At 44.2% G+C, this 14,735-nt stretch overlaps 1 protein-coding gene across 1 annotated transcript in view; it reads right to left on the reverse strand.

Annotated features, from left to right (window-relative positions):
- The window catches only part of chchd3a (coiled-coil-helix-coiled-coil-helix domain containing 3a), a 108,497-nt gene that overhangs the window by 4,844 nt on the left and 88,918 nt on the right, over window positions 1–14,735 (reverse strand). The window contains exon 9 of the mRNA XM_080757047.1: window positions 1,428–1,563. Within this exon, the coding sequence (XP_080613173.1) occupies window positions 1,428–1,563 (136 nt within the window). The remainder of the gene's footprint in view (window positions 1–1,427; window positions 1,564–14,735) is intronic.

The following is a 14,735-nucleotide window of genomic DNA, read 5'->3' on the forward strand; positions in this document are numbered from 1 at the left end:
CACCATTTACATGACATATATCTTAAAAACCGCCTGCATCTGACTTTTAGATCTAATACTAATACCCCAGAGAGCAAAATAGAAAAAGGAAATCGTTTCCGGGCAAAACAACGCAATTGTGTTGGAGGAAAAAAAATGGAAATCTAATAGAAAACCTATATGAATGTAAATTGAGGCTCTTTCGGGCCATTGTATATTACAAAGTGCGAAAAAAAACCCCAAACGGGAGTCAAGTTAATATCAAAACCTATGTGACATTAAAGCCCCCCGCTTACACTTCAGCTGCGCACCGGTGTCGTATACGCCCTAAAATAGGCGATCTACAAGCTCGCAACGTGTCGCGCAGCGACGCGTTGTGAGCTTGTAGATTGGCTATTTTTGGGCGCGCGACACGGCGCACAACCCGAGTACAAATCAGGCTTTGCTATTACCATATGAGACTGCAGAGAGGCGAAGAGACAACATTTGCACTCTGCGATGGAGGGAGGCAGAGGTGGCGTTGGTGTGTGTGTGTGTGATGTGTGTGAGTGCATGGCGGAGGACAATGGCATCCAAATGGCAAGCGAGCGGCCGCACGGTCGTCTTATTACATTAAAACACACAGAAACCCAGACGAGCCGGCCATGAGCGGAACGTCTCTGTCAGCAGGTATTATGGAAATAGGCCTTTAGGTTTTTTTAAATCAGCCTATTTAAGAAGAGGGTTTATGCCGGCGCCAGGAGCCAAGTGGAAACGATATCGTCCTGGATAAAAGCAAAGGCTGTCCAGTGAAAATGGATCCATGTGCGTGTGTGTGTGTGTGTGCGTGCTTGTGTGTGCATAATAGCTATAATATAAAAAGCTGTTTGGACATTTAAAACGGGCACAGTGGCTCCACCAACGTCTGCTGCTGTAGCATTCATGGATAATATTATGACTAAATACCACATGTACGTTTCATTTCTATTCTAGTGCGAACATAAAGTATATTCAACCACTCTCTCTCTACGGGGAGTTCACTTACATTATCTGTTGACCATGATGCTGCATCAACATGTCTGCCAGGCTTTGTTTCAGAAAGGAAAGTGTCATTTATTTGTATTTTTTCTAAAAGAGTTTCAAGTTCAGATTCTATTCAGACTAGCCACCACAGTCACCACTCCAAAGGGTAGCACAGGTTTGCTCAGAACCGAAGACCCAAGCCCCGAACAGAGTCCAAAATATTACAATAGTACAAAGTCGGCGAAAATGTTCTCCATCTGCAGCACAGAGCAGAGCAGTAGTCTGTGACTACTCTGTTGTGACTGACACTGTGACACACACACGGCCAGCTGAAATGCCAACTGAACACAATAATATTATCATCACAATCACCAACAATTCGGATCTACACAACATTTTTATTATCATTATTGTTGTTACTATTGTTATTACTATTGTGCGCCCACCTGCTTGTTCTTGTTGACACACTGCATGTACAGAGCTGCGATGTTGGAGCAGTGCAGCGTCTTCCCAGCGTTCTCTCTGTAACACTTCAGGATCTGACCCTGCAGGTCTGCACACACCGGGTAGGTCTCATAGCGCCTGGAGGGAGGGAGGACAGACAGAGGGACAGATAGACAGACAGAGAGAGAGAAGACTTTATCAAACATGACTGTACGATACCATGGACCATCCAGATCTCTACTGTACGATACCATGGACCATCCAGATCTCTACTGTACGATACCATGGACCATCCAGATCTCTACTGTACGATACCATGGACCATCCAGATCTCTACTGTACGATACCATGGACCATCCAGATCTCTCAGGTCAAAAATAAACGTGGGGAAGCAGCATTTAGTTTCTACCCACCACATATATCTGGAACAAACTCCCAGAAAACTGCAGGTCTGCTCTGTCACTCTTATAACACATCTAATACGTTTGACGCTTCCCTTCACTGAGATATTTTTCTTTTCTCTTTTATTCTGCACTGCAACTGTATCTTCTACTTATTTTGTTTTATGCATCCTGATTGTCATCAGGATTATGAATGGGTTTTGGGACATAACGAGGTTTCCACTCGACGACAGAGATGATAAATCAGGCACGGAGAAGTCTAAGAACCTTCAACCTGACTTTGTTGGTGAACCATCAATCCCAGTGTGCTCCCTTAAGACCGGGTGCTACTGGACCTGCTGGCCGAGAGTTTAAAGGTCAACCCAATGAGCCCAGTCGGATCCATGGAGCTGTCAATGGAGGCTTTTGTCTCTAGACTAGCCTGCTCATCATCAGGACGGAACGTCTCATTAACCCATGCGAGGACAGTTCCAGACTAAATAACATATAGGCTCATCTTCCTACTTATATTGATCCCAAATGACTTTCCATGGGGTCCTTGTCGCAGATCTTTGTTCCAGTGATGCTGCTATGGTACAACGGTCACACAGACACTTTAATTCCCAATAAGAATCTGTCCCTTTCGCCCACGAAAAACCTTTAAAAGCTTTCTCACACAAGACATTATTGGTTCTACTGCTGGTTGCTAGTGAATCCATATCGATTGTGAATGGCTCGCTATAGATGAGTGATGGTATCAGCCCTACCTACACACAGCAGCTATATAGCTGTCGTCTTGCATTGGTCCAAGTCAAGGACCCCCAATCTGAAAATACTTTGTTCCAGGGAGCCTGCAGAAGAGATTGTTTCTGAAATGTACAAAAATAGTACGAGCCATTTTTGAATAGCTAGTGTATAAAATGTGGATAAAGTGGTTATCCCCCCACCCCCTTCTTACAGCCTACAATCTTCCTCAGGAATTCCTGATTCCTGATTTCAAATTCCTGATGATCGTTATTTTATTTTACCTTGATTAGAGGGCATGCACTTTCTCCATAATTACAGGAGATCCATGGAAAAAAAAGAGCAGATCTACAAGCTCACAATGCATTACAATGTGAGCTTGCAGCTCTGCTATATGTGGTTCACGACATCAGCGTGGCAACTTATTATAAATCCAGCTTTAAGATCAGTGATGTTAAATATAAATTAAATCGTTTGAAAATTAAATAGACATCACTTTTGTAGACTGGACGCTAATGTGTCTATAGCTATCCTAGCACACTAGGAGGCATTACATTTAGTTTATTTCGTTTTTTTTGTAAATATTGTGAAAACAGCAGATCTAGCTTGTAGTTGTACATGGGCTATTTTCACTTTTTCCCCCTCTTGCTTGTATTATCTAACAATTTGACCAATGTTTCATTCGTTTTTACAGTATAGTGTGTTGATTACTTTTGATGCAGTAATGGTTTTAGTTTTTTCTTTCTTTCTTTGTTGAGGTATTCACGTGATGCCTGAGGAAGGTCCGGAGGGACCGAAACGTTGCTTCATTAAATAAGAAAATACTCATGAACAGAGCAAATACATAGTGTGCGGGTGTACCTTATTGCTTTCTTTGTTGAGGTATTAAAATGGTTTCAAAAGTCCTTAAATGGTCACTTCACTCACTGTCACCTGGGGACCCCCCCCCCCAAAAAAAATTATATGTGGGGACCCCCATGGGGGTCCTCCAGACCCACAGGTTGAGAACCCCTGGTCATCCACTATTGGCTCTGTACCGCTGCATCAGCGGCACGACAGACGCTAGGACACACAGTATGCTAATGCTTGACGTTACACAGCCCAACGGTGCATTTAAAACGAGGCATCGTTTATTACAACACAGCCCGGCAACGCGGTCTGTTCCGCAGCAGATTTAAGGATTGTTTTTCTGTGTGTTTCAGCAGTGGGATGTGCACTATACCAGCGCTGTGCCCAAACGCTAACTGCTACTGTCAGTCTTTTAACACACGCCATAAAAGCCCATAATAAAGGAACCAGCACATGCTATACGGCTATTATGCTAATGATGGTGTCATCTCTTTGGTACACACCAGTGGTCTGGGACACTGCATCTGCCGCACTGAACAGCAGCGTTGCCACATTTTATTTGAGAGAGAAATTAAGCAACTAGGTCCATGGAAACATGAAGCCCAAAAGAGAAGCAGCCAGGCTTCAGTACATGAGCCCTTTAACCCATTTAGACCATGTGGACGATTCTACAAATGCCTTCTAAAATCACGACAGTTTCTACGTCAGTGGTTCTCAACCATTTTCATGTCGAGGACCCCCACAATTATCTGTAATTGCCAGCCGCCGACCCCCATCTGAAAATATGTTGTTCCCGCAAAGACTTGAGTTAAAAACGTTTGCTCTGAAAGAATATATATCCAAAGATTTGTGCCACATGTTAACGATTTTTCAAAGATAGCAGATCTACAAGCTCGTAGATCTGCTATGAGCTTGTAGATCTGCTATTTTTCAGCTAAAGTATAATATAATGCAGCTAAAGTAACATAATGCTTAACACACCAAAAGGGGTTCCCGTCCTGAATGGATTAAACCTATATTCTGCATTGGCTATTTGAAAATAGCAGATTTACAAGCGATGCTACACGCTGTGGATCTGCTATTTTCAAAAGAAAATCTGGTACAGGGGTCACACAATATTTTTGGATGTGGCGTCTGTGGACAAATACATTTGACATGAACTTGACATGAAATGTTTGAGAACCACTGGTTTAAAAAAAAAGCAACCAATAAATACAAGCAACTTTAAACTAAGAAACAAGGCAACAAGCCCAAAGTCACTTATATGAAGCAGACTTGGCAACACTGCTGAACAGGCCTAAGAGGTACTAGATCTGTGCATGCATGCACATGTGCGTGGGTGTGTGTGCGGGACACATTTCTACCCTGTCAGCAACTCTGGGAAACTCAGAGGGATACCGGAGGGGCAGCTGAGCCTTTCTAGTCTGAATCAGATGTTTGATTTGCCCCCTGGAGTGAGAAATCACCCCCCTGTTGGATATAAAACAGGAGGATAGGCCGCATGGGTCATTACCCCGGGTCTAATGCAGCAGGAAACTTGGTGCAGGAGGGAGGAGGCGTGTGTGTGTGTCCGTGTGCATGCATATGTGCATCCCACACGCCACATGCTATTATTTAGCTAGCCCCGCAGGGACACAGCGCTAAAATCTATAGTCCTTGTCAGTGTGGGTCAGTGACAATTAGTGACAATAAGGGAAAAGTGTTCACTCTTCCCCTCAAGGACTCCACCATGCACCGACGTGCCCTTGGGCAAACGCACCCAACCGCCAACTGCCTGCAGTGGGGATGCACATGACTTTAACCACGACTTATAAACCCCCCCATATGGGTGAGTGGAGTCTCTCAGGGCTCTATGCTAGTGTATTTTCAGTTTTCTGCCATTGTGGTGGAAACGCTTTTGCTGAAAATAGCAGATCGACAAGCTCACGAAGCGTTGTGATGTTTGTTGATGTGCCATTTTTTAAAATGGACTGTAACAGGATTGACTGTTAACAGGAATGAATGTAACAGGATTGACTATAACAGGAATGACAGAACGTAACATAATTGAATGACAGACTGCCCCGCCCCCACCTATTTATTTCAATTAAAGTTGCTCACCAGCGCATGAAGCACCCGGAAGTACCTCTACTTCCTGGATTGGCGCCGACGTTGGAGCGAATAGAGCAGAGCGCACCAGCGTTTCTGACGCGTCGTATACGAAAGCCTACATGGATTGTGCAAGGACGCCAGTCGCAGTGATTGACAGCCTAAACCTAACCCTAACCTCAGTAAACGTAACTTGCCCGGAGGCGTGGTTATAAGCACAACCCGTATTGGATTTAGTATGTGGTGTTTCTGACCACATAGAAGCATGCGCAGTGGCGTCCTATAAATGCAGGACGTCTTGGTTCAAAGCCCAGGCTGACGATGGCATAAAGGCCTGCCAGTCAAACGTGAAAAGCCTGGTGTTTTGTTGCCACCTTTCTACTGAACCCAGAAGTGGAACATTATATTATGCCGAGTGTGGAGCCGCGGGGATGGGCCCCGGGTCCCGTCATTATTGGTGCCTCTGGAAGCCATGGGAGGGCTCCACGGAGTCCCGTCATCTCTGCCTGGAAGCCATGACAATGACAAGGAGGCCATTGCTCTGCGTCAGGCAGGGTTACTCCCGCACGATGACAGCAGCACGACTCTCTTCATAATATGGATGCCAGCGTCTCATTTGTTACAATGCCAACGGGCATCATCTGCAAGCAGGGATGGTGGGGGAGGGGGTGGGAAACAACATACACCTGCTAATTACTTCCTTAAGCATTAGCGTTAATGCCAGGTGCATCCCGCTGATACCAACCACGGTGTTTATCATCCACTAATGACTTACTGAGAGAGAGAGAGAGAGAGAGAGAGAGAGAGAGAGAGAGAGAGAGAGAGAGAGAGAGAGAGAGAGAGAGAGAGAGAGAGAGAGACAGAGAGAGAGAGACAGAGAGAGAGAGAGGGGAGAGAGGGAGAGAGACAGAGAGAGAGAGAGAGGGAGAGAGAGAGGGGGAGAGGGAGAGAGAGAGGGGGAGAGGGATAGAGACAGACAGAGAAAGAGAGAGAGAGAGAGAGAGAGAGAGAGAGAGAGGTGCAAGGGAACAATTGTGGATAATGACCTACTGTAGTCAGTGTTGGTTCTGTTGGTTGGTTTTCCTTGTGACAGGGGGTATAGTTAAAGAGACTTTGTTTGTTGCCGTCTATAGAGAGTCTATAGGGAGCAGGTCATCAAACGATTGACTTAGGAATGCGACAAAAATGAAAACAATATCCCCCCATTCAATCCCTCAAAACATTCAATATCTAGTGTCCTTATTTTGTATTGACTTCTCAGTAAAGTCGCTTGTAAAGTAACTTGTAAAATGTTAATAGTTGTAGGGTTTTTTGGACTTGTTTTTGGGCTCGCTTTCAAATTGCATGATTATTATTTAAACCTCTGGTATTTGCATGTATTTGTCCTCTAACCCCATCTGATGTTATTGTGCCAGGGAGCTCCGTACCACAATTGTGTTGTTATAATGTTTCAAAAAGCTTTGAAATGTTCCACATTTTATTTCCAGTTTGTCTTTAAATAGCAGATCTACGTGTTGTGATATTGTAGACATGCTATTTTCAAATAGATAATGTATACAGTATATACTAGGTTTAACCCATTTTGGGCGGGAACCCCTTTTGGTGTTTTAAACATTATGTTATAATTTAGCTATTGAAAAATAGCAGATCTACAAGCTCTTGTAGGTCTGCTATTTTTTGACAAATCGTTAAAATGTGCCTCAAATCACGATGATAAGTTTACTTCCTTAACAGCCATGCATCATCCTGCTCCCATGGGAGAGTAGTAGATTCCTCCGTCTAAATGTTTCAAACCTTGGATTAGTCTCAAGACAAATTAATTCATTAAGGCCTGATTATTCCATGACGTTTCTGCATAGGAGGGAGGGTTTGTGGGCGGCGTTGCTTAACGTGGTGGATATTGATTACACCTGCCGAATTATGGTTGGGTTCTTCTTTGTGCCCAGTATTGCACAAAAACGAAACCGTCTTATCAAAAAGAACATACAAAACGTTTGCTGTCTGGGCCTCTCATCCCCATATTTTTTAACTATTAGTGTTATAAATTAACACCATACTCAATCATACGTCACAGAAAAGCAACAAAAATATAGCTCGAAACGCGGCGAGCTTGTGGATCTGCTACTTTTAAGGCTTTTGAATCCTGATTTTTTTTTAAGCTGGTGCCTCAATCTGTCTAATATTACCTAGATGGATGAATTGGGAGTAAACGTTTCTTCATTTAAAGGCTGCCTTCTGCGTGGCACTAGCGTTGGATTTCAACTTACCCGAGGTAATGGATGCACGGCAGGTGCCAACAAAAGATTCCTGTCATTTGAAGGCATGCTTTGCCAACAAATCTTTCCATCAATGTGCTGGTTTTGCCAGCCTTGTTTGAAATCAATGTTTTACAGATACACAGGTACACACTTTAGTGTCTTCCTTTCCGACGTGGTTCACATCTCATGTGAAAACACACTCGGTGGGTGTGAGTGTCGGTGTTTGCAATCTTCATGCAGGTATCCAAAAGATCAACCAAGGTTATTATAGTTAAATAAAACAAATAAAAGTAAGGGTCCATACCATCGGCAGCAGTAGGCTAAAGGTCTATATTATTAGATTGTAGAGAGAGAGATTCACTTAGCACATTGATATCGGCCAATATGTCATTGGCCGATATCGAACAGATATCAAAATAATTCTTATATTTCTTCACGGATATTGACCGCAACATTTTCACTGATGGAGATGCAATAATGATGTGATCGTTAATGGCTTTGAAAATGAAAACAAAACAATTAAGCAATGAGCTTAATATAAACATAATAATAATGTTATATATTCTATGGGCCGTTTGACCCTGCTTATTATCGGATATCGACCAAAATGACTATTATTTCACATGTTTTCTTTTTTCTCACACGCACACACACACACACACACACACACACACACACACACACACACACACACACACAGTAGGGTTTCTAAGCTTTATATCTCATAAATCACAAAGAAGGTAGAAGGGGGAGAGGAGAGGGGAGGAGAGGAGAGAGGAGGAGAGAGGGACCGATATGACAGAGAAAAAGGCTCTATATTGAGATGAGATGCTTTATCAGGACGATGGACAGAGACTGTGTGCGTATGTGTGTGTGTGTGTGTGTGTGTGTGTGTGTGTGTGTGTGTGTGTGTGTGTGTAGGAGCAGGTTAAGATAACACTGTAGCACACATAACACATGCGTCCCAGACACAGAGGGCACAGGAGGGAGAGAAATGGGGGAGCACATAATGGGAGAAGGAGTTCTAGGGCACTATGATGAAATGAGAGAGCCGGAGAGGAGAGGAGAAGAGAGGAAAATATAGGAAAGGAGAGGAGAATAAAGAGGAGAGGGTGAACATGTAGTAAAGCAGAACAGATTACCCTCTCTCTCTCTCCCCCCACCCCTCTCTCTCTCCCCACCCCTCCTCTCCTCTCTCTCTCCCCCCCACCCCCCGCCCCCTCTCTCTCGGCTCAAGGTGTCCCTATATCAGCACATACGATCCCCTTCTTTCTATAAAGTCAGCACATTAAAATGGAAGTGAATCCCGGCCCCAGCGGCTCTATTATGGCACCGCACACAGCCACACACATACATATTTGTTCAAAGACCCTATTGAGCGTAAAGCTGCATGGTAAAGGCATTGAGATGGATGTTGGGCTCTTCATACATACAATATACATGTTTGGACGGCACGCAGGCGGACAACAAGCACACAGCTCACCATCGCTCATACCAACATATATTGACCATTACCCAACATGTGCTTTAACACCGAGAGACAGACTGTAGTGCAGTCAAATAGTAAAAAGTGATAGCCATAGATCTCTGTTAAGGGTGCATGCACACACCAACACACGCACAGCTTCAGTTGAACAAATGGTGCAAACCAGACGCTCATCTGTCATGATTTTTGCTTTAAATATAACTTTGAGAACTGAATTAGTGTAACCTAACACGGCACACACACACACACACACACACACACACACACACACACACACACACACACACACACACACACACACACACACACACACACACACACACACACACACACACACACACACACACACACACACACACACACACACACACACACACACACACACAATTGATGATATGGATTCACTCTGGGCCCGCCTCCAGATTGAGTTCTCGCCGGCCACATTGTCTATTTATCATCATTTGGGTCCACTTAGGGGTTAATAGGGTTAAAAGGTGACGCGGGGCTGCACTCTTGAAAGGCCCTCATGTTCGCTCCGCTTAAGACACACGTCAAGGCAAATAAATACAAATGATCCAGTTACGGAGAAAAATGACACTCGCTCGTCTCACGATACTCGTCTCAAGAGAAGACCTGTGACCCCCCCCCCCCCCCACCCCCACCAAGACATCCATCAGCACAGATAGAGGAGAAAAGAGAGGAGGGGTACTGTATCTTTGAACGAGGTGCACAGACAGACAGAACAGCAGTCCTACCTCCACCACTACACCCCAATATCCCCATCTGGTCAGCATATATAACTCAATCCTGGCATCTGAGAAGCCTTTGACAGAGGTCTTCGTGCTTTGCATTTGATTGCAGCTCTACCTCATGAATGGCTAAAACACTGAAGACCGTCTTATAGCAGGCACAACAGATCATCTGCATGATAAGACCGATAAGCGTGGACCTGGCCCTGTAGGAACGTACAAAGCAACTGGAGATGACCAGGGATGACTACAATGTTAAGCGAGTGCTGAGGCTGGGTGAAAGGAATACTGTTATAACAGCACAGAGGGGGGGCTGCTGGCGACACCACATAAACGATAGTTGTCTTGATGGAGCCTGAAAGAGAGACGTGTGAGAGGTGAAGACGGACTAGGAGAGACAAAAGAAATTAAAATAAAGACAACATAGATTAAGTCTCATAAAGCAGTGGTTATAGCCCATGACCCAAACCGGTGACAATAGCCAATCTACAAGGGGACAACCCGTCGCGGCGCCTTAGTGCGACGATTACGTTTAATAATGTGTAATACACAGTTTGGACGTGACTGAGATGTTTAATAATGTGTAATAATACACCGTTTGGACGTGACTGAGATGTTTAATAATGTGTAATACACAGTTTGGACGTGACTGAGATGCAAAACGGAGTAGCTCTGCAATCAAAATCAGCTGTGTTTGTTTGGAGGAAGGTGCAGCTATGGGAATCACACAGGTGAATGAAAGCAAGATTAATTTATATTCATAAGGGTCTATCTATTCTATGTCATCACGCGGGACATTTCCGTTTGACAGGAATTCAAAGTAATTGAGTTTGCCTTTTGATATAAAAAATACACAATTGGTTTAAAAATAAATAATTGGCATCTATCTATTGTAGGTATGTCCATATTATGATGTTACTTTTGTCTTGTCAGAGAGAGACAGTGTGAATGTAGCCTGGAACTAACCTATGCTTTCTATGGCATAGGCAGCTCCCGGCAGGATCCACCGGCAGAAACTGTGCGCAGCTGCTGGACATGATACTAATTAATTAGAGCGACAGAGAGAGAGAGGAGTGTGTGTGTGTACATGTGTGCGTCAATTTAACAAAGGTGCAGACGATCAGAAATCAGCAGAGAGTGATCGACGTTTGTGCTACTCTATGCCGTATTGAAGTGGACTCGGACCCAGACTTTTTTTTCTCCCTGGAAATAAAAACGTCTGGGTTTCCGAGGCTAGTGTGAATGCATCCTCTTCACTGTAACTCACAGGCCAAGAGTCCGAGCCTCCACCAGGGCCTCAAACACAGATCAATACGGCTGACACTTGACGTTGGTTCACCAGCGTGTGTGAGCCTTATAACTACTATAAGACAGAGGTCACCCGGCCTGGTTGAAGGCTTATCGCAGGTACACACTCTGTCACGCCAACGCCAAGAGCCAGGTCCAGCCGGCGCACAATCAATGTCGACCGTGCAACGCAACACAACACCACCAGAGCCCTGGCCGTTCCGTCACCACTACTGTATGCTAACAGAGCTGGCATAAACAACATAAGATAAAGATAAACGATTAAGAGATGTAAACGATCCTCCCAAACATTTACAACGCAAAATCGTTAATACAGCCCCTAAAAGGCTGTGTGTGTGCGTGCACAAACGTCCTGTTTTACAGACTAGAAGCTTTTGCAGCTAAGAGGGAGAGCTTTTAAGGCAGTTATTGACTTGTGTCTGGCTGCTCAAGTGCCCCACCATCTTGTCTCGGGGTTCAAGTTGCCATAGCTACAGGAGCCTGTGATGAAAGCGGCTACAGTATAACCCTCACCGACGATGGTGGATATAGGAAAACCACAAGAGGTGAAATGCTACACAAATGGCATACAAAATGGTCTCCTAAATGGACGCTGTCTGGCAGCAGAGCTCGCAAACGTCCTTCGTTTTACTCGTGCTAGGTCGCTAGCCATTTGATATTTATACATTTCGTAAACTTGTGAAATTGGATATTTCTCTGTAATGATCTACAAGCTCAATTCATATACTTTTTAAAGCAAACAATTTTAAGTCAAATTTGGTTTTGGGGGCCCCCCAAAATATTTTGAGATGGGTCCAATGCCAAATTCATATAACTTTGGGGGTTCTGGCCATGAAAAGGTTTGAGCAGCATTCATTTTTACAGTAAAACGGGTTAAGTAAAAGCACCATTGGTTAATGTTGATGCAGTAATTAATCCCACTGTGGCCAGCCCCCTCCATGCACAGTTGCACACACATTACAAATCACATCAGGGGCGTAGTGGGAGTTTGTATTGTTTCTTGTAAAAACAAGGCAAACCTTTCTTTCCCCATTCTCCCACACCAACGCAATCAGACCTTTAAGTACAGAGTGGCCCACCTCGGCAAAGCCATTTGTATTCCACGGAGGCCATGTTCAACAGAATGGGGTTGCTGAGAACTTCGTTCTTATTTTCGGTGGGCGTTTAATGACTCTCGGGATGCAGAGCCGTGTTAAACTTCAATCACACAGACTCCAGATCAGCCCTTAACACATTGTCTGCTGTCTGATGTTTTAATAGACATCTGCTGTCTGCGACTGACATAGGCCAATATATATATGTTTTATATCGCTTTATATGGATATGAAACAGCACTGTTAAAAAACAAGTTTTAGCCCCGAGTCGGTTGCTAGGCAGTGCCTTGCTCACTCCCGCACGGACGGAACGTGCTCATGCATGCGTCTTCTCTGGCTCTTTTCTCAACAACGATACGTCGCTGTCCGTTGTGCTGCTCAGACAGCCGAGGTTCGGATCTGATTTCAGATTTTCCAGCCTCTATGTATTTTATGGTGTGTCTGGAATAAAGTTTGAATTGAATACTACAGTGCCACACAAAAGTATCAAACGCAACAGATATACAATCTCGAAACGCGGCGCGTCGATCTGCCGTTTTTGAATTTGAATGCTGAAAAGTAAAAGTTTTGGACATACAGTATGAGGTTTCCACCCGACAGAGACAATATTAGGGACTGGCTTGCTCTCTCTCCGACTGAGGGTAGATTGCATTAGATAGGACCTTGTTTATTTATTTTTACAGATGCAGTGGAATGTTTTCTTTGCCTCAAATGGCGTGAGAAAACACCACGATGATGCACATAAGTATGAAAAGAAAGTTTTCCTTCGACATCAAACACCTCCGCCAAAGATAGCCAATTTACAAGCTCACAACGTGTGGTGTTGCGATGTGTGGCATTGTGGCAAGCTTACAGATCAGCTGTACGTAGTTTTCTTCTCTAAAATGTATTATTTGTCATAATGCCACCAGGTTAATTTTAGCTTTCCCCCTTAATTCTCTCCTTTTGTCACAAACCGGTTCAATGTTCTTTTCATTAAGACATCCCTTCAGTTCTATAATAGATGCCCTTTGTCCTTATTGTTTTGGGTGGTGGGGAGTCCCGAGTCTCGGCTAACATTGTTTTCGCCAGAACTTGATCTATTATGAAGCGACGGCGTCTGTGTGAGTTCACGACCGTCTGGACAGCTCTGAAAGAGAGTGTCTCCCCTCCTGTGTCCTCCAGACGGTCTCGGAGGTCCTCGGCCCTCCTTGGGGACAAGACATGTTTCGCGTCGGTTGCAGGTTTCACCGAGCTCCACAATAGCTCCGTACTTACAGTGGGACAAAGATGAACAACAGTGTGGTCTGAGCTCCCTGGGGACCGTCTGCATATAGCCCTCATAAGTGCCTGGGAGGATATTCCCAAAGCAAAAGGCTCCGGTGTTAAAGGAACAGTCCACATACTGTACTACTACTGTCCACATACTGTACTGCTGAAGGGTGGGCAGGTGTCCAGATAGGTTGCAACATGCAAGTATTCAAATCAAAGCTTGAAAAACGGGTTGATCCACAGTGGTGTAGAGAGAGAACTATTGTTAACAATCCACTGTTCTCTCTGTGCTAAGATCTCTCTGTGGTTGCTTTATTGTCTGGGGCCAAGTACAGTATATAAAATTGTGTAAAAAAAGAAAATCACTAAAATGAAACTGTTAATATCTCAAAGTCTGGGGTTTACGTGAGCGGAATTGTTCGTCATCAGACAAGCAACCCAGCTCTCCTCCCATTGATTTGTAAACAGCTATATTTGTCTCCGTCTGCTCAGATTGTGGTTCAGTCTAGTGAACTTAGGGAGTTGCCTTCTCATGCAGACAAGTCTCAGAACAGATGAGATTTACTTGAATTCACAAGCGTGTTCTACTTTGGCTGCACAGTGAGTTTGTTCAACAATATTTTTTTGCCTTTTGCCTTTTCTTCCCTCAATAAATAGCTAGAATTACTAAAACTGCAACGCATCACAGACACGTTGTGAGCTTGTAGGTCGTCTGTTTTCAACACACAGCTAAGTATAAATCAGCCATTACGACGCCATCAAGGCCTGCCAAAGATTTTAGTTGACTAAAATCTACGGTAGATTAAGTCGACTGGAACAAAAACATTTCAGCTAGCGAAAACGTGACTGAGATTGAAAGGAATTTTATTCAAAAAGACAATGACTAAAACTATGCCGCCAAAATGTGCCGTCAAAATTCATTGTGGTCCAGCTTGATGCTGCTTACCGTGCATACGCTAGACTGAGTGAGATAGAGAACGGAACAGGGAAAAAACAAACAGGCCAGATTGTGTGAGGAGATGGCAGACATGTGTGTGCGTGTGTGTACAGACTGTACACATACGCTGTTCACAAGCTACATACACTAGAGAAAACCAGAGGAG

The sequence above is a fragment of the Protomyctophum bolini genome, assembly GCF_963924005.1.
Source record: "Protomyctophum bolini genome assembly, chromosome: 23".
NCBI classification, from domain to species: domain Eukaryota; kingdom Metazoa; phylum Chordata; class Actinopteri; order Myctophiformes; family Myctophidae; genus Protomyctophum; species Protomyctophum bolini.